General features: G+C 47.2%; 1 protein-coding gene across 1 annotated transcript in view; it reads right to left on the bottom strand.

Annotated features, from left to right (window-relative positions):
* Window positions 1-679: 679 nt before the first annotated feature.
* DOCK5 (dedicator of cytokinesis 5) overlaps window positions 680-20,045 on the bottom strand; it is a 102,551-nt gene continuing 83,185 nt past the window's right edge. Inside the window, exons 42-52 of the mRNA XM_083880582.1 lie at window positions 16,482-16,563; window positions 16,252-16,336; window positions 15,101-15,187; window positions 14,037-14,213; window positions 11,599-11,682; window positions 9,878-10,015; window positions 8,463-8,623; window positions 7,057-7,234; window positions 2,228-2,363; window positions 1,119-1,216; window positions 680-953 (exon numbers count right to left, since the gene is read on the bottom strand). Coding sequence (XP_083736708.1) covers window positions 861-953; window positions 1,119-1,216; window positions 2,228-2,363; window positions 7,057-7,234; window positions 8,463-8,623; window positions 9,878-10,015; window positions 11,599-11,682; window positions 14,037-14,213; window positions 15,101-15,187; window positions 16,252-16,336; window positions 16,482-16,563 — 1,319 coding nt within the window. The 3' untranslated portion in view covers window positions 680-860. The remainder of the gene's footprint in view (window positions 954-1,118; window positions 1,217-2,227; window positions 2,364-7,056; window positions 7,235-8,462; window positions 8,624-9,877; window positions 10,016-11,598; window positions 11,683-14,036; window positions 14,214-15,100; window positions 15,188-16,251; window positions 16,337-16,481; window positions 16,564-20,045) is intronic.

The raw sequence follows: 20,045 nt of genomic DNA, 5'->3' as shown, positions 1-20,045 counted from the left end.
AAATCCCAAACCATCACTGCAGGTCCTGCTCTGAGGACACCAAAAGTTCGATTTTCTGGTTTTGGGGATGGAAATCCCAAATCTTCTCATTGCAGTCCCTGTTTTGGGGACACCATGCTGGATTTTCTTGTTTTGGGGATGGAAATCCCAAATCCTCACTGCTCTGAGGACACCAAAAGTTGGATTTTCTGGTTTGGGGATGGAAATCCCAAATCCTCACTGCTCTGAGGTCACCAAAAGTTGGATTTCCTGGTTTTGGGAGATGAAATCCCAAATCCTCACTGCTCTGAGGACACCAAAAGTTGGATTTTCTGGTTTTGGGGATGGAAATCCCAAATCCTCACTGCTCTGAGGACACCAAAAGTTGGATTTTCTGGTTTTGGGGATGGAAATCCCAAATCCTCACTGCTCTGAGGACACCAAAAGTTGGATTTTCTGGTTTTGGGGGATGGAAATCCCAAATTCTCACTGCTCTGAGGACACCACACTGAATTTCCTGGTTTTGGGGATGGAAATCCCAAATCCTCACTGCTCTGAGGACACCAAAAGTTGGATTTTCTGGTTTTGGGGATGGAAATCCCAAATCCTCTCACTGCAGGTCCTGCTCTGAGGACACCAAAAGTTGGATTTCCTGTTTTTTTGGGAGGCAGAAATCCCAAATCCCCACTGCTCTGAGGACACCACGCTGGATTTCCTGGTTTTGGGAGGTGGAAATCCCAAATCCTCTCATTGCAGTCACTGCTCTGAGGTCACCAAGTTGGATTTTCTGGTTTTGGGGATGGAAATCCCAAATCCTCACTGCTCTGAGGACACCAAAAGTTGGATTTTCTGTTTTTTTGGGAGGCAGAAATCCCAAATCCTCACTGCTCTGAGGACACCACGCTGGATTTCCTGGTTTTGGGAGGTGGAGGGGGAGGTTTGGCCTCACGTCTGCTGGGCAGTGGTGGAGCCACCTGAAGAAATGGAAAACACAAAAAAAAGAAGAAAAAAAAAATAATAATCCCTTTTTCCCTTCTTTAGTGGTCTCAGGGAGTGGAATGATGGGACAGGGTTCAAGCAGCACCACCCCAAGAGAAAATCCCACCCAGAAATTCCCATTTCAGGTCCTGTTTTCTCACCTCCAGCGAGTTCCTGGGGGTGCTGCTCTCGTAGGGTTTGCTCTTGGGTGGAGGGGGAGGAGGAGTGCTCAGCCCGTCAGCCGCCAGGGAGGGGGAGCCTGGGAACAAAAACAGACAGGAGAAATAATAAAATATATAGAAAATATATTTTTTAAAAAATGGAAAAAAATAAGAGGAAAAAATAAGAGGAAAAACATAAGGAAAAGGTATATAAGGAAAAATATAATAAAAATATATATAAGAGGAAAAATAGATAAGGAAAAATAGATAAGGAAAAATATGTAAGAAAAAATATATAAGGGGAAATATAAAACGGAAAATATATAAGGGAAAATATAAGAGGAAACAATATAAGGGAAAAAATATAAGGAAAAATATAATGAAAAAAAATTAATAAAAAAAAGAGGAAAAATATAAGGAAAAAAATGTAAGAGGAAAAATATATAAGAGGAAAAATATAAAGGAAAATATATAAGGAAAAATATATAAGGGAAAATATGTAAGAAAAAATAAGGGAAAAAAAAGAGGAAAAAATAGAAGGAAAAATATAAAGGAAAAATATAAAGGAAAATATGTAAGGAAAAATATAAGGGAAAAAATATAAGAAGGGAAAAAATATAAGAGGAAAAAATATAAGGGAAAAAATATAAGGGGAAATATATATAAGAGGAAAAAATATAACAGGAAAAATATAAGGGAAAAATAGAATGAAAAAATATAAGGGGAAAATATAAAAAGGAAAAAATATAAGGGGAAATATATAAGGGGAAATATATAAGAGGAAAAAATATAAGAGGAAAAAATATACAAGGAAAAAATATAAGGAAAAAAACATAGGGGAAAAATATAAGAGGAAAAAATATAAAGGGAAAAAATATAAGGCACTGGAATGCACTGGGGATAACTGGGAGCTCCAGAGGGGCTTCAATCCCCATTATTTGTGCCCCATCTGTAAAATAGAACACCACCACTGACCTCCAGTAACATTTTAAATATATTTCAATGGAATAAATCTTGATTTTCAAGACTTCCCACAGCCCTGAGACCCAACTCTGAGCATCTCCTCCCTCCTTCCCCAGAGATTCCCCAAATCCCCCAGCAGGACTCACTCTGTGTGCGGGGGGTCCTGGGGGTGATGGGCGGGGGGCTGCAGGAGCACGGCTGGAGAGAGGGGCCCTGCAGCAGGGTCAGCCTCGAGTCCCCCAGCTGCAAACTCTTGGGTCTCTGAGCCTTCCCTGCCGGGCCCTGCAGGGGACACACACACACACACACACACAGGTGAGCACGGCCAGAGCTGTCAGTGACAATAAAACACCCAGGTGAGCACGGCCAGGGAACCCAGAGATGTCACAGAGACACAAAAACACCCAGGTGAGCATGGCTAGGGAACCCAGAGATGTCCCAGAGACAAAAAACACCCAGGTGAGCACAGCCAGGGAACCCAGAGATGTCATAGAGACACTAAAATATCCAGGTGAGCACGGCCAGGGAACCCAGAGATGTCATAGAGACACTAAAATATCCAGGTGAGCACAGCCAGAGCTGTCAGTGGCACTAAAACATCCAGGTGAGCACAGCCAGGGAACCCAGAGATGTCACAGGGACACTAAAACACCCAGGTGAGCACGGCCAGGTAACCCAGAACTGTCCCAGTGACACTAAAACATCCAGGTGAGCACAGCCAGGTAACTCAGAGATATCACAGAGACACAAAAACATCCAGGTGAGCACAGCCAGGTAACCGAGAGATGTCCCAGAGACAAAAAACATCCAGATGGGCACAGCCAGGTAATCCAGAGCTGTCCCAGTGACATTGAAACATCCAGGTGAGCATAGCCAGGGAATCCAGAACTGTGACAGTGACACTAAAACATCCAGGTGAGCACAGCCAGGTAACTCAGAAATGTCAGGGACACTAAAACACCCAGGTGAGCACAGCCAGGTAACCCAGAGCTGTCCCAGAGACAAAAAAAAAATCCAGGTGAGCAGAGTCAGGTAACCCAGAGATGTCCCAGTGACATTGAAACATCCAGGTGAGCACAGCCAGAGCTGTCCCAGAGACATAAAAACATCCAGGTGAGCACAGCCAGGTAACCCAGAGCTGTCCCAGAGACAAAAAAAAGCCAGATGAGCACAGCCAGGGAACCCAGAGATGTCACAGGGACACTAAAACATCCAGGTGAGCACAGCCAGGGAACCCAGAGATGTCACAGGGACACTAAAATATCCAGGTGAGCACAGCCAGGGAACCCAGAGATGTCACAGGGACACTAAAACATCCAGGTGAGCACAGCCAGGTAACCCAGAGATATCACAGAGACACTAAAACATCCAGGTGGGCACAGCCAGGTAACCCAGAACTATGCCAGAGATAAAAAATATCCAGGTGAGCACAGCCAGGTAACCCAGAGATATCACAGAGACACTAAAACATCCAGGTGGGCACAGCCAGGTAACCCAGAACTATGCCAGAGATAAAAAATATCCAGGTGAGCACAGCCAGAGCTGTCAGTGGCACTAAAATATCCAGGTGAGCACAGCCAGGGAACCCAGAGATATCACAGGGACACAAAAAATCCAGGTGAGCACAGCCAGGGAACCCAGAGGTGTGACAGTGACACAGAAACATCCAGGTGAGCACAGCCAGAACTGTCAGTGGCACTAAAACATCCAGGTGAGCACAGCCAGAACTGTCAGTGGCACTAAAATATCCAGGTGAGCACAGCCAGGTAACCCAGAGCTGTGGCAGCAGCACAAACACCAGGAATGAGGGAGAGGAGCAGGACTGAAAGCCCTCCTGAGCAGCAGAAAACTGATTTTAATGACCTCAGTATATTAATTAAGAAGGGAGGATGCCATACTGAAATCCTGCTGCAGTTCTGTGAATAAACTCTGGAGGGGAGTGAGGGTGAAATCATTCCAAGAAATAAAGATAAATTAAACTCTGGGTGCAGCTCAGGGCTGCTGGTGTCCCCCAGCTCCTGAGGGCTGTGAGATGAGTTTGATTTAGGCTTTACTGAGCCAATCCTTTCCATTTGGGAATTTCCATCCAGCTCCTCCCAGTGTCACACCCTCTGTGCTCTTCACTCAAACCACGAGGCTCCAAAAAAATCCAGTGCATGAACACTGGGGTCCTTTTAAATATTATTATTATATTATTAAATATTTAAATATTAATTAATTGCTTCCCAGAGCAGGCTGGCTGTCACTTGAACATTTAATTGAACTTTTTCTCCATCCCTGAGCAGTTCAGGGTTTCTCTCTGCACAGAAGGTGGTGGATATATCCACACACTGCTGGATATAAAACACAAAGTCCAGGCACTCTTGGCTTCCCTTTGGCTTCTTAACTCTCAAAAAGCTTCACCCAGAGCTCCAGAAAATCCCTCTGAACGACTCCTGTGCTCACTCTGGAGCCATCAGCCATAAAAAATCAGTTTTTCCTGGGCTTTGCAGCGTCCTGAAGCAGGACTGGAACCTTGGACTGCTCCTTCCCTTCAGAGAAATTGGGGATTTCATCCAACAGAGGCAGAGGGCCAGGCCTCCTGCAGCTCCAGCATCCACAATCCCAATTTTCCTGGGCTGGAAAAGCTGTCAGCACCAATGAGAGCACCCTGAAAAAACAGATTTCCCCTTCTCAGAAACACTCTGCAGCCTCCAAGTGCTGGCAGGACTCCTCAGCCCTGATGAGAATTCCTGAAAATCCAGCTTTACCTGTCCCTGCCAGATCCAGCTGGGAACTTGGGGGAGGAAAGGGAAACACAGGAATTCGTGTTTGCTCCTTATTGTGAAAAATGAGCCTGTGCTGGAGCAGAGCAGCAGCCAAGGCAAGGGAGATCAGGAGCACTGGAATACCCAATTCTCTCAGCCTGAGGGTGTAGCACAGTTTTTACACCAATCAGGACAATATTTCAAGGTGTGACACAGTTTTTCTGTCCACCAGGAAAAAAATTCATAGTCTAGCACTGTTTTTTCTGCCCATCAGGACAACATCCCAGGGTGTAACACAGTTTTTCTGTCCATCATGACAATATTTCAAGGTGTAACACAGGTTTTCTGCCCATCAGGACAATATCCCAGGGTGTAACACAAGTTTTTCTGCCCACCAGGACAATATCCCAGGGTGTAACACACTTTTTCTGTCCATCACGACAATATTTCAAGGTGTAACACAGTTTTTGCACCCACCAGGACAATATTTCAAGGTGTAACACAGTTTTTCTGTCCCCCAGGACAATATCCCAGGGTGTAACACACTTATTCTGTCCATCACAATATTTCAAGATGTAATACAGTTTTTATACCCATCAGGACAATATCCCAGGGTGTAACACACTTCTTCTGTCCCTCAGGACAATATTTCAAGGTGTAACACAGTTTTTCTGTCCACCAGGACAATATTTCAAGGTGCAACACAGTTTTTGCATCCACCAGGACAATATCCCAGGGTGTAACACAATTTTTACACCCCTCAGGACAGTATTTCAAGGTGTAACGGTTTTTACATCCACCAGGACAATATTTCAAGTTTTAACACAGTTTTTTGTGTCCACCAGGACAATATTTCACATTTTAACACAGGTTTTCTGTCCATCACGACAATATTTCAAGGTGTAATACAGTTTTTATACCCACCAGGACAATATCCCAGGGTGTAACACAGTTTTCCTGTCCATCAGGACAATATTTCAAGGTGTAACACAGTTTTTACACCCACCAGGACAATATTTCAAGGTGTAACACAGTTTTCCTGTCCATCAGGACAATATTTCAAGGTGTAACACAGTTTTTGCACCCATCAGGACAATATCCCAGAATATAACACAGTTTTTACACCATCAGGACAATATTTCAAGGTGTAACAGCTTTTCTGCCCACCAGGAGAATATCCCAGGGTGTAACACAGTTTTTACACCCACCAGGACAATATTCCAGGGTGTAACACAGTTTTTCTGCCCACCAGAACAACATCTCAGGGCTGTCCAGCTCTACCTGTGGGCTGAAACTCCTCCCTGTGCTTTGGGTGCCCCCTCTGAACCCCACTGTGAGCCTTAAACCCCAACGTCCCCAGCCTGTTCCTCACCCCAGCCCTGTCTGGGGATTTATTCTGATTTATTCCCCCAGGAATACATTTATTCCCGCAGGAATCCCTGGGTGAGAGCACAGCCCAGCACATCCAGCTGACTGAACCACCAGAGCATCTTTTCCCAACCTCCCTGCCCCAGCCCAGGGCTCTGCCCCTCACAGAGAGTTTGATTTGTGCTCTCAACATCTGGCTGGGCAGCTGGATCCCTGCCTGGCTGAGCAGGGGCTTCTTGTTCCAACAAAAACATGGGTTTGCCACGGTGCTGAGAGCACCCCAGGGCTCTGCTCAGCACCTCCCTGAGCCTCCAGCCAAGCTGCAGTTTGGGGCCTGTGACAGGAATTTTCCAAATTAAAAACAAAACAAAACAAACCAACCAACCAACCAACCAAAACAAAAAAAACCCCAAAAAACAACAACAAAAAAACACACAAAAAACCCCAAAAAACCCCCAAAAAACCCAAAACAAAACAAAAAACCCCAAAAAACCCCAAAAAACCCCCCAAAAAAACCAACAAAAAACCAAACCAAAACAAAAAAAAAAACCACAAAAAAAACCCACAAAAAAAACCCAAAACAAAACAAAACAAAACAAAAAAACAAAACAAAACAAAAAAAAAACCAAACCAAACCAAACCAAACCAAACCAAAACAAAACAAAACAAAAAAAAAACCAACAAAAAAAACCCACACCAAAACAAAAAAAAAAAAAAAAAAAGGGAATTTCTCAGAGGTTTTTTTTGTATTTGAACCCCTCCCACTGTTTAATGAAGCAGCAATGGAAACACTCAGCTCCTGCTTCGGGGTTTTGTTGTTGTGATGAAATTGTAACCCAGATAATCCATTTTTTTTTTACCATTTGGGTTGTCAGCTCTGCTTCTGGCTCCTTCTCCATGATAACCTGAGACCTGCTAATGCTCCACTCCTTCCTCTTGAGTTTGCTGATCCTGTTGTCTCCGTCCTCTTTCCCGGGCAGCTCCTCAGCCCGGGAGGATGTGGAGATTCTCCTCTCCAAGAGAGGCTCCAGGGTGGATCTGAGGCCCAAAAAAAAGGGAGAAAAACATGAAACACGAGCTGGAAAGGGCTGTTTGGTTAAAGAGCTGCCACCTCTCAGTTTGTGTAAGGGATTATTGTGAGGAAGTGAGGCAGGACAGTGGATTTTTAATGTGGGATTTGTGCTGCTGCCCCTGGAATTCTGAGTATTTTGTCCAAGGTAAAGTGAGATCTGCTTGAGCTGCAGTTGATGCTCAGCCATGACCTCACTGAGCTCAAACAAAACACCTCAAACTCTGCTCATCCCAGGTGTAAAGTCAATAAAGTGACAGCAGGGAATGTGGCAGCTCCTTTCCAGGCCGTGGATGGAGCTGCAGAGGGTGAAACAAGTTCTCACTCACCTCCTGCCCAACCAAATAAACCACCCTGGGGTGCCCCACATCCATTTTCCTGGGAAACTGAGGCACTGGAATTGCATTGGGGGATAATTCCAGAGGCAGCAGCTTTGGGGGGGCAATTCCCATTGTTTGTGTCCCAAATCCAATTTCCTTCCAGTTTCAAAATTATTTTTTTTTTTTCTCCTGCTGGGTGGATGAGCTGCACCAAAAGGATTTAAAATGTGTCCCAATCAATGGCAAAACTTAATATCTTGAAATGCAGAGGGGCTTGGAGAGTAGTTCTTGTTCTTGCAGGAAAATGCACTCGGGGGGAACAAAGGTTTTCTCTGTTTTAAGGGGAATCCTGGAAATAAATGAGGTGGGGAAGGCCAGGAGAGTGAGGAGCTTGTGGCTCATCAATCCTCAGCCAAAACTCAACATTTCAGGGCCCGTTTTCTCAGCCAAAACTCAACATTTCAGGACTTCCATTCTCAGCCCAAACTCAACATTTCAGGGGTTCACTCCTCAGCCCAAACTCAACATTCAGGGCTCCCTTTCTCAGCCCAAACTCAACATTTCAGGGGTTCACTCCTCAGCCCAAACTCAACATTCAGGGCTCCCTTTCTCAGCCCAAACTCAACATTTCAGAGCCCCAAATCCTCATCCTGTAAAAGGGAACAACATTGACCTCCAGTAACATTCCCAAACATATTTCCATGAAATAAACTTTGATTTTCAGAGCACCTGGTTCCTTCCAAAGCCCCATCCACCCCTGCTGCCCATCAATACCAATCAACCAATACCAATCAATACCAATCAATCAATACCAATCAATCCAAATCAATCAATACCAATCAATCCCAATCAATCAATCCACGAGTGACTCACGGACCCGTCGGAGCCCGGGCGGGAGGACGCGCTGTCGGACGAGGTGGACGAGGCCACGGAGGAGGCCAGGGAGGTGACCGAGAGCCTCCGCAGGGTGGAGGACATGATGTAGGGCAGCACCACGGAGCCCGAGCGGCTGGGCTTCCTCTCCGTCAGCGCGGGGGGCTGCGGGACACGGGGGGAGCAACGGGGTGACTGCGGGGACACGGGGACAGGGATGGGGGTGACTGCAGGGACACGGGGACACGGGGACAGGGATGGGGGTGACTGCGGGGACATGGGAACAGGGAGGGGGGTGACTGCAGGGACACAGGGATGACTGTGGGGACACAGGGATAGGGAGGGGGGTGACTGCAGGGACACGGGGACAGGGATGGGGGAAACATCTGGGCAGGGATGGGGGTGACTGCGGGGACACAGGGTTGACTGTGGGGACAGGAGTTCAGGGATGGGGTGACTGCGGGGACACGGGGACAGGGAGGGGGTGACTGCGGGGACACAGGGACAGGGATGAGGGTGACTGCGGGGACACGGGGACAGGGAGGGGGTGACTGCGGGGACACAGGGACAGGGATGGGGTGACTGCGGGGACACGGGGACAGGGAGGGGGTGACTGCGGGGACACGGGGACAGGGATGAGGGTGACTGCAGGGACACGGGGACAGGGATGGGGGTGACTGCGGGGACACGGGGACAGGGAGCGGAATGATGGCAACACTGTGCTGACAGCGGGGCTGGGGGCTGTAATGGGGTCTGGGGTCTGCACTGGGGACTGTGCTGACAGCGGGGCTGGGGGCTGTAATGGGGTCTGGGGTCTGCACTGGGGACTGTGCTGATAGTGGGACTGGGGGCTGTAATGGGGTCTGGGGTCTGCACTGGGGACTGGGGGGCTGATAGTGGGACTGGGGGTCTGTACTGGGGATTGTGCTGACAGTGAGGTCTGTACTGGGGTCTGTACTGGGGACAGTGCTGACAGTGGGACTGGGGGCTATACTGGGGTCTGGGGTCTGTACTGGGGACTGTGCTGACAGTGGGACTGGGGGCTGTATTGGGGGCTGAGGGTCTGCACTGGGGACTGTGCTGACAGCAGGGCCTGGGGGTCTGTACTGGGGTCTGTACTGGGGTCTGTGCTGACAGCAGGGCCTGGGGGTCTGTACTGGGGTCTGTACTGGGGTCTGTGCTGACAGCAGGGCCTGGGGGTCTGTACTGGGGTCTGTACTGGGGTCTGTGCTGACAGCAGGGCCTGGGGGTCTGTCCTGGGGTCTGGGACTCTGCACTGGGGACTGAGGTCCCCAATGAGGTCTCACAGCTCTTTCCCATCCCTGACAATTCTGGGATTGTGTGACACCCACCCACAGGTAGGAAAGGGTGAGTTTGGCTCCTCTGGGACAAAACACACCAAAAACCAAGTTCCCTCACCAGAGTGATGACCCCGTACTGCTTCTCCACCTTCCTCCTGAGCTCCCTGAAGCAGCTGGAGAGTCTCTCGTGCAGCGGCCGCAGCTGCTCCGTCAGCTTCTCCCCGTGGATGCGGATCCCCTCTGCCAGCAGAGGCATCTGAGGAGGAGCACAACCACCTGCTCTTGGTTTTCTCACCCCAGATTCAAGTTGTTTAAAGTTCTTTGCTCTCTAAAAACCCTGAGTTGTGTTGGTACAAAAAGCGGAGTTTTCAAAGTATTGTTTTCTGGTTTCTTGAGTTGTTTATTATTTGATATCTCAGAGTTTTCTCCGCTCCCAGCCGAGGTCTGGACAGGGCTGGGACATGAGGGGACTGACCATTGATGGGGTCACCTCACATTTATACAGATAATTATATTTATACAGATAATTACATATAGATTATTTACTATTTCACACCAATGCCCAGTGCTCACACTACAAGGGTCACTTCTGCTCTGACCCAACCCACTCTCACTGCCTTATTTCATCACCACCCCAAAAGATGAAGGACAAGGAAGAAGGAGAGGGACACGAGGCACCACCCAAATCCCACCATCTTGTCCCCCATTTACCTCTATTCTAAAAACCCTAAAACTACTGAATTTTGCATGTTCTACTGTGCTAAACTACTATTTTCACTTCCTGGTGATTTGCAATTCCTCTCCTTGTGCTGGAAGTTTCTCCCATGGGCTGAGATCAAACTCAGTGTCTTCCTGGGCTGTGCCAAGGTCTCCAACCTCCCTGGACCAGCTCCACACCCCCTGCCCAGGGCTCAAATTCTCTTTCCCAGGTCCCAGCTCATCCAAGGGGATGTCCTGGTGTCTGCAGGAGCCCACACCAGCCCTCCTGCTCCCCCACACTGCCAAAACAGCTCAGAATTAATTAAAGGGTGTTTAAACCAGCGTGGTTTGGGTTTGCAGAGAGGGGAAATTGTCAGTTAGGGACATAAAAAAGAACCAAACTCACCCGTCAGGGTGAAGCAGGGAAAAGAAGGAAGGTTTATTATGATTTAGGGTTTATAGAGTATTTGGAATTTGGTCAAGGATTGGTTAATGAGAGGAATAACCTCTCTGACCCCAGTGGTCAATACAGAATTCCAGCACCGAGAGGAATGAAAACAATAAAGATTGTTTTGAGAGGTTTTGCAGGAAAGTGTGTAAACTATCATCAGAAGGCTGGGGATTATGGCAATAGGAAACCAACAGTGATGCAAAGAGGGAGCTCAGCTGGTGGCTCAGAGATGGTGACATTGAGGGGATCTCAGTGTAGGACCTCCAGGTGTTGAAAAAACATCAATTTTTTTTCCCCCCAGGCCAGGTCGGATGGGATTTGGAGCAGCCTGGGATAGGGGAAGGTGTCCTTGCCCATGGCAGGGGTGGAAATAAATGAATTTAAAGTCTTTTTCCAACCCAAACCATTCCAGGATTCCTAAAGCTCAATTCCTCACCTATTTCACACCCCAAATAAATTCAAGGCTTTAAAGTCCCTTCCCACCCAAACCCTTCCTAAAGCTCAATTCCCCACCTAATTCACATCCCAATAAATTCAAGGCTTTAAGGTCCCTTCCCACCCAAACCATTCCAGGATTCCTAAAGCTCAATTCCTCACCCATTTCACACCCCCAATAAATTCAAGGTTTTAAGTCCCTCCCCACCCAAACCATTCCAGGACTCTGTGATTCCCTTTTCCCATTTCCATACCTGGATTGCAATCTGCTGCTTGAGCAGCTCGATTTTATCTTGATCCTCAGGGTGCTCCTGGAGGTATTTCTCAGTGAAGAAGGCCTGGAAACACAGAGAGGTGACACAGGTGACAAAAATGACACAGACATTACTTCCTCAGGCTGCTTTTAGGGAAAAATCCTTTAAAAGCATCTCACTGCCATTTTTCCCTCATATTAAAAAACCCAAATTTTGCTGGCACCAAGCTGAGGGATAAAGAACCAGGGTGGTTTGTTGTGAGAAAAGAACAAACCCCACTTTTTTATTTTAAAAAATTAGAGTTTTTTTTCCAGTGAAGCACATGGAAAAACAGAAAGGTTTTTGCTCAGTCCTGATCTCCCTTCTCACAAACCAGGTTTGAATAACTTCTCATTTAAGTGATGAAATTCCATCACTTTTCATTTAAATGGGAGTGACAGACCCAAAACCTCAAGTTATGACTCTAAAAAAGCAACTCTTTATTTTTCCCAGCCCACAGGGACACCCAAAGCCCGTGGGCTGCCCCAAGGAGAACAATTTCCTCCATTTCAGCCCTGAAATCCCTGTTCACACAAAATTCAGTGTGAAATAAAGACCCCGCTGGGATTTGGGCTCCTTTATCTCCACTTCTCCTGGGTTCACCTTTAATCAGCAGGATCTGCTCTTGGTTTGGAGTGGAACAAACACAAATCCACTTTCCTGGACTGAAAACTCTAAATTGTGCCAATTCCCATCATGAGTCCCATTGAAATGGATCCCAATTCCTGGTCAGAATGATTATTTTCATTTTTTTTTCTAGATAAACCTCTCTAATAAGTTTTTTATTTGTGTCTGAGCTGTTTCAGCCTCTGAATATATATATATATTTTTATTTATTTTATTTTTTTTTTACTTCTGTAAAACTGGACTTGTGGCACAAGTTTATAGGGCTGGAGTTTGATCCTGAACAGGATGGAGGGTGAGCCTGGGAAAGGATTTTCCTTGAAAATGCTCAATTATTGCAAGAGGAAAGATTTTAAAAACCTCCAGCTTTGGCTTTTGGCTGCAATTGAAACAATTAAAATTCAGATTTTTTAGCCTCTCACTAAAGCCGAATGCTCTGCAGTGAAATAGGGGAAAATATGAAGCAGAAATGAATAATTCCAGATGTGGCTGCAGAGACTTTGTGATTTCTAGTTTTAAGTGCTCTCCCACTTTGGTAATTCTAAACTGGATGTCAACTTTAATTCATGAAAGGGGAGAATTCAGAGCCAAATTCAGCCCTGGAAAAGCCTCCAAACTCCTCTGGAACGAGCAGAGTCAGAGCCCAGAACTCTCAGCCCAATTAAATTCTTCCTAATTAATTTCTGCACCTCATTTCACAGGACAGGGACACAGCTGAGGGGGAATTAAATCTGTTTTACCACGTTCCAGCCAGGCTGTGCATTCTGTGCTGGCAATTCCATCAGCAGGTGGAGGGGAACCAACAGCTTCAGGTTCAACATCACAACAAAGAACAAACCAACAGTGCTCAAGTGAGGGCAGCTGAGTAAACCTCTACAGGAAATGCTGATTTTTTTTTTTTTTTTTTTTTTTTTTTTTTTATGAATTATTTGTTCAGAGAAGCTGCTGGTAAAAGAAAACCTCTTCTGCCTTGTCATTCCTTATTAATCTGGGGAGAAATTCCATGTTTTGGCTTTTCTCTGTCACCTGGGCAGCCCCAGCACCTCTGAGACAAGAGCAGGTTTTTATCTCACAGCTTGGAGTCCCACCAGCAAGGGGGGAAATAAGAATTAAAACATTCCAACATCCAACCTGGCTTTGGACATTCCAGGGATCCAGGGGCAGCCACAGCAAATCTGGGAATTCCAGCCCAGCCAGGAATTCCTTCCCAAAATCCCATTTAAACCTCCCCTTTCCCAGTGTGAAGCCATTCCCTGTGTCCTGTCCCTCCATCCCTTGTCCCCAGTCCCTCTCCAGGGAATCCTGGAATGTTTTGGGTTGGGAGGGACCTTAAAAGTCACCCAGTGCCATTTCTGCCCAGGAACCTGGGACTGGTTTGGCTTCTGCTTTCTGAGTTTCACAGAATCCTGGAATGGTTTGGTGGGAAGGGATTTAAATCCCATCAGTGTCACCCCTGCCATGGGCAGGGACACCTCCCACTGTCCCAGGTTATCCCAACCTGGCCTTGGACATTCCAGGGATCCAGGGGCAGCCACAGCAAATCTGGGAATTCCAGCCCAGTCCCTCCTCACCCTCCCAGCCAGGAATTCCCTCCCAATATCCCACCCCAATCTCCCCTTTCCCAGTTTGAAGCCATTCCCTGTGTCCTGTCCCTCCATCCCTTGTCCCCAGTCCCTCTCCAGGCCCTTCCAGGGGCTCTGAGCTCTCCCTGGACCCTTTCCCTCTCCAGTTGAACACCCCCAGCTCTCCAGAGGCTCTCCCTGTGTTTCCCAGACCTTTTCATAGTTGCTGTAGCCCCCCATGACCGCGGGGTCCACGATGCCGTTGAGCAGCATGGACAGGGGGTGCACGGGGAGGCTCCTGTCCCACGTGTGCTGCTGGACAATGTTGGTGATCCTCTCGTTGGTCACCTCCATGGTCTCGATGGCGTTCTCCAGGGGGCTCAGCTCCTCCTGAGGGGTGGCACAGACAGAGAGAATGTTTTTTACACTTGCAGAATGGACATTTCAAGGCTTGGTTTGGTTTTTTTTTTAGGGAGGGATTTTTTTCCTTGGGAGGGTGGGGAGGGGTTGGGATGGAATTCCCAGATTTGCTGTGGCTGCCCCTGGATCCCTGAAGTGCCCAAGGCCAGGCTGGAACCACCTGATCCATGGAAAGTCCTGTAGTGGGACTGGATGGGCTTTGGGGTCCCTCCAACTCAAACCATTCCAGGATTCCGTGTGCAGGTTTAGATGGGATTTTGGGAAGAAACACTGGGAGAGTGACTGGGCTGGAAATCCCAGATTTGCTGTGGCTGCCCCTGGATCCCTGGCAGTGCCCAAGGCCAGGCTGGGATAACCTGGGACAGTGGGAGGTGTCCCTGCCCAGGGCAGGGGGTGATTTTAAGTTCCTTTCCAACCCAAACCATTCCAGGATTCCCTGGAGAGGGGCTGGGGACAAGGAATGGAGGGACAGGACACAGGGAATGGTTTCCCACTGGGAAAAGAAAGATTTAGATGGGATATTGGGAAGGCATTCCTGGCTGGGATGGAATTCCCAGATTCGCTGTGGCTGCCCCTGTCAGTGTCCCTGGATCACCCTGGGGACAGTGGGAGGTGTCCCTGCCCATGGCAGGGGTGACACTGGATGATTTTAAGGTCCCTCCCAACCCAAATCCAATCCATTTTGGGATTCCATTTGGGCTCTGTGAGTCATTTCACTGAGCAAGAAACTGAATAATTTGCTTTTCTCTGTGCCACAGTGGAGGGAGTGTCATTCCCAAGGCTTTATTCCACTGAGGGAGGGAATTCCCTGAGGGATTTTGGAGAGGAGGAGATGCAGCCCCTGGGGCAGAACTCACCGTTGTGACCTGCTTGACCTCAAACCACTTGAGGATGCCAGGGAAGGAATAGGCCGTGGTGTAGGTGGTCCTTTCTATCCACATGTTCTGAGAAGGAGAAGGGAAAAGGGAAGGGGGAAAAGGGAAGAGGGAAAGGGTAGGGGGAAAAGGGAAGGGAGAAAAGAGAAGGGAGAAAAGGGAAGGGGGAAAAGAGAAGGAGGAAAAGAGAAGGAGGAAAAGAGAAGGAGGAAAAGGGAAGGGGGAAAAGAGAAGGGGAAAAGGGAAGGGGGAAAAGGGAAGGGGAAAAGGGAAGGGGAAAAGGGAAGGGGAAAAGGGAAGGGGAAAAGGGAAGGGGGAAAAGAAAAGGGGGAAAAGAAAAGGGGGAAAAGGGAAGGGGAAAAGGGAAGGGGAAAAGGGAAGGGGAAAAGGGAAGGGGGAAAAGGGAAGGGGGAAAAGGGAAGGGGGAAAAGGGAAGGGGAAAAGGGAAGGGGAAAAGGGAAGGGGAAAAGGGAAGGGGGAAAAGAAAAGGGGGAAAAGAAAAGGGGGAAAAGGGAAGGGGAAAAGGGAAGGGGAAAAGGGAAGGGGAAAAGGGAAGGGGGAAAAGGGAAGGGGGAAAAGGGAAGGGGGAAAGGGAAGGGGGAAAAGAGAAGGAGGAAAAGAGAAGGAGGAAAAGAGAAGGGGAAAAGAGAAGGAGAAAAGAGGAAAACAAAAAGATCTCTGTGATGTAATGGAAATACTGTTTTTGCAACTCAACTCCCTCCTGGGTGGAATGAGGCTCCCAGAAGGATCTGCCCGGAATTCCAGAGCCATTCCCACCCCCCTGGCTGGGCTGGGGCCCCAGGCTGGGCTCTCACAGCACCACAATTCTGGGTTTTGATGGATGCTGGAGGTTAAAACTCCAGCTGGGGAGCCCCTTGACATCACCCCCAGCTCAGGTGGAGGCTGCAATTCCCTTCTGTGCCTCCTGCTTTTTAATTCCCAAACTCCACAGGTCACAGGGACAGGGAAAAAAGTGACAATTTGGTCAAAATGCCACCAAAAAACCCAAACAGGGATAGGGAAAAGGTGACAATTTGGTCAAAATGCCACCAAAAACCCAAATAGGGATAGAGAGAAGGTGACAATTTGGTCAAAATGCCACCAAAAATCCAAATAAAAAGCAAAGAACTCACAGCAAACTCGTTGTCTGGGTCTTTCTCTCCTTTCCTGACAGGTCTGGAGTAGGTGAATTGCTGCACCTCGTTGGCTCTGTAGTAGCTGGGGAGAAGAAGAGTAAAAATGTGATTTTTCCTCATCCTCCTCATCCAAATTTGTGGGGAGGGATTTTCCCAATTTACACCCTGTGCCCAAGCCAGGGGGGAAAACACAAACAGAATGTGGAGGGAGAAGAAAAATAAATTACTTTAAGATCTGCTCAGGAACAGGTTTGTCTTTGTAATTGGGTGGCAGGTTCATCACAGGCTTCACAATGAAGCACTGCACATCTGAGCAGCTCTGGTTAAGGACGGAAAATTAGGAATTCTTTTGGGAAAACATGAGAGGGAGAGGAAAAAACTCTCTTTTTTTCCACTGTCAGACTTTTCCACAACTCCCTGTGCTCTCATTAAGTATTTTTTCTTCAATAATTCATCAGCAATCACAGGCATTGTGTTGCACCTTGCAGTTTAGAGAATCCTTGAGAATTAAAAAACAAAACAAAACAAACAAACAAAAAAAAACCACAAAAAAAACCAAAAAAAAAACCAAAAAAAAACAAAAAAAAAAAAACCAAAAAAAAAAACCAAAACAAAACAAAACAAACAAAAAAAAAAAACCAAAAAAAAACAAAACAAAACAAAACAAAACAAAACAAAACAAAAAAAAAAAAAAAAACAAAAAAAAAAACCCACAAAAAAAAAGGATTTTACAAATAACAATCCCAGAGTGGTTTGGGGTTGGAAAGGACTTTGAAATTCATCCAGTGTCGTGGTCAGGGACAAATCCCACTGTCCCAGCCTGGCCTTGGACACTCCCAGGGGCTGAAATTCCTTGGTGAAAATGTTTGGGAATGATGGGCACCACTGATTTCTGCTTTGGGAGAGAAGAAAAAGGGAAATGAGGTTCTGCAGAGGTTCTGTGGGGGCACATCTGGCTCTTCTCTCATCCCAAAGTTATTTATCAGGGGCTGCTGCTCCTTCCCTCCCACTTTTTAGATCCATGAAAGGAGCTGAACAAAGGAATTGATTCACCCTCAGGTTTTGTACCTGTGAATAATGACAAACATTAAAAATATATATATAAAAAATCTTATATATATAAAAAAATCCTGTCAGGAGCTGATTCCTGTGAATCTTCTGCCCTCTGGAGTGGCAATATTCCAGTGGAGGGGGTTGAGGCTCCCCTTTAATTCCCTGTGGCAGCTTTGAGGAGCCTTTTGAGAGCCTGAGCTGAGCCCAAAACCACAGAGACACGTTAGACCAGGCTCTGATGGTTCTGTGTGTCTCAGGAGAGTTTGTTTGCCCCGTGTGTCAGAGCCCAGGACATCCCTCTGGGCACCCTGGAAGGTCACAGAGCTCAGCAGAGGGGCCTGGGACCCCAGAAAGAGGGTCTGGGGTCTGTGCAGGGGGGTTTGCCTGGCACAGAGCCCAGGAGGACACAGGATTGGATTTCAGTCCATGGGAAAAACTTCCAACACAGAGAGGAATTACAAGTCACAAATGTGTGACAGACAGTGGTGGAGTTATCACTGTGTAGATTTTGTAGTTTTGGGATTTTTAGAATGTAGGTGCAAAGGGACAAGATGGAGATTTTAGGGAGGTGCCCTGAGTTGTTCTTCTTCTCCCTTGGCATCCATCTCCTACAGTGACGTGGGCACAGGGGAGTTTCAGTGGATTGGGGCAGAGTGGAGATGACCCTGTTAGTGCAGGTGATAGACATTGGCACAGAATTGTAAATAATAGGTAATTATCTGTATAAAGGCAGAGTGACCTCCCATCACAGGGCAGTCCCCTCGTGTCCGAGCTGCTGTGAACACCTTGGGGGACACAGAGAATTGTAAGATAAGAATTAATAAACAACGTGAGAAACCAAGAAAACCAAGACCTTGAGACTCCTGTTCATTCTCACACTGAGCACAGACCCAAAGCCTTCAGAGGGCAGAGAGAACAGAGAGAAACAGACCATCCTCTGAGGTGGTGATGGCACAAGGTGGTTTGATAGGATTGGGTCAGAGAAGAGATGACCCTTCTTGTGTAGTTACCAGGCATTGGTATGAAATGGTAAATAATAAACACAAAATTATCTGTATAAAAGCAGAGTGACCTCCCATCACGGGGGGAGTCCCCTTGTGAACACCTTGGCCGGACACAGAGAATTGTAAGATAAGAATTAATAAACAACGTGAGAAACCAAGAAAACCAAGACCTTGAGACTCCTCACCCTCCTCGCGCCGCACCGAGCTCAGCACAGACACAGACACAGAGTCAGACAGCAAACCCTGAATCCTTCAGAGCTCAAGAGGGAAAATCACTCCCTCGAGCCCACCAGAACCACCAGCTTTGGAATCTTGAGTGAGAAAGAACCAATTAAACATTAAACTGAGACTGTGAGCCCCTGCACAGCCCCCAGGGCTCAGCTGGGGGCACTGGAGCCCCTGGGGCTCAGCACAGCCCCCCTGGCAGCCCCACACCCACCAAAAGGGATTTTAGATGTTTGGTTTTAAGGCATTCACAGCATTGTGTGGGAAAATCTGATAGGCAAAAAAAATACCTTATAATGTCTTGTGATTAGGAAACAGTTTGGGTTCTGATTGTGATGGTGTGAACTGTAACATCTGTGTTGTCTCACCCTTCTCATGAGACTGAAAATGCAATAAAAGTTTTTAAAACACCTCTCAAAGGAGCCCCATCTCTGGGTCAGAAAAGGATATAACGAAACACATTAACTAATGAGAAGAACGAGGTATTTTGTCATTAAAAAAAAAAAAACCCAAAAAAAAACCCAAAAAAAAAAAAAAAAAAAAAAAAAAAAAAAAAAAAAAAATAATCAACCAGCCTAAAGAAATCCAAGGTAAAAGGAGGTTAAAAAGGAGCCTGAAAGCCAAACCAAGCCCAGGAGCAGCAGGGTCAGCCTGACACATCAGAGATCTGGGCTCTCCTCATCTCTCAGGAGCTGTTTGGGGGAGCCCAGGGAGGAGCTGCCCCAAATCCAGGCCCTGCAGCTGCTCCCCCCTTCACCCCAAAACCCAACAGCCCCAAACCTTGGGGACAGAAGGGTCACATCTGCAGCCAAACCCAGATCTGCAGCCAAACCCAGATCTGCAGCCAAATCCTGCAGCTTCATCCCCAGCCAGGAGCAGCACAACAAACACAAACAGATTCAGAGGGAGCAGATGGAACAAAACAGCTACAAAAAAAAAGGCTTTTTTTTTTTTGATACCAAATTTGGTCTTGAATGGATTTGAATTTCCTCTGTGGGTTTGAGTGCTTTGGCAGGAGGATTGGCAGGGGAAGCATCTGCTGTCACTGCCTGCCTGGGGCCTTGGAGGGCCAAAAAATGGACCTTCAGATGCTCCAGCCTGGCCTGGTGAGCACAGGAATCTGGAATTTGGGTTTTCCTGGCGTGGATCCTTCCAGCAGCCACACACTGAAGTCAGTGGCAGGAACCTGGAGCATCTCCAGAGTTCAGAGGATCTTCAGCCTGGTGGGGAGCTCAGGACACAGCCTGGAGTCCCACCAGCAAAGGGGGAAAGAAGAATTTAAAAATACTAAAGGCTCTGAGCCCAATAACTTCCAGTGAGATAATCACATTTCTTACAAAGGGACTTTCAGGGGAAAAACACAAAAATCCCAGCACTTCATAAATGCTTGTGGATTGCAGGGAACAAGAGAGTTTCCTTTCCTTTCCTTTCCTTTCCTTTCCTTTCCTTTCCTTTCCTTTCCTTTCCTTTCCTTTCCTTTCCTTTCCTTTCCTTTCCTTTCCTTTCCTT

The sequence above is a fragment of the Zosterops lateralis genome (assembly GCF_965231275.1).
Source record: "Zosterops lateralis genome assembly, chromosome: 30".
Lineage (NCBI taxonomy): Eukaryota > Metazoa > Chordata > Aves > Passeriformes > Zosteropidae > Zosterops > Zosterops lateralis.
The sequence above is the reverse complement of the archived record's forward strand: the minus strand, read 5'-3'. Positions and strand labels throughout refer to the sequence as shown.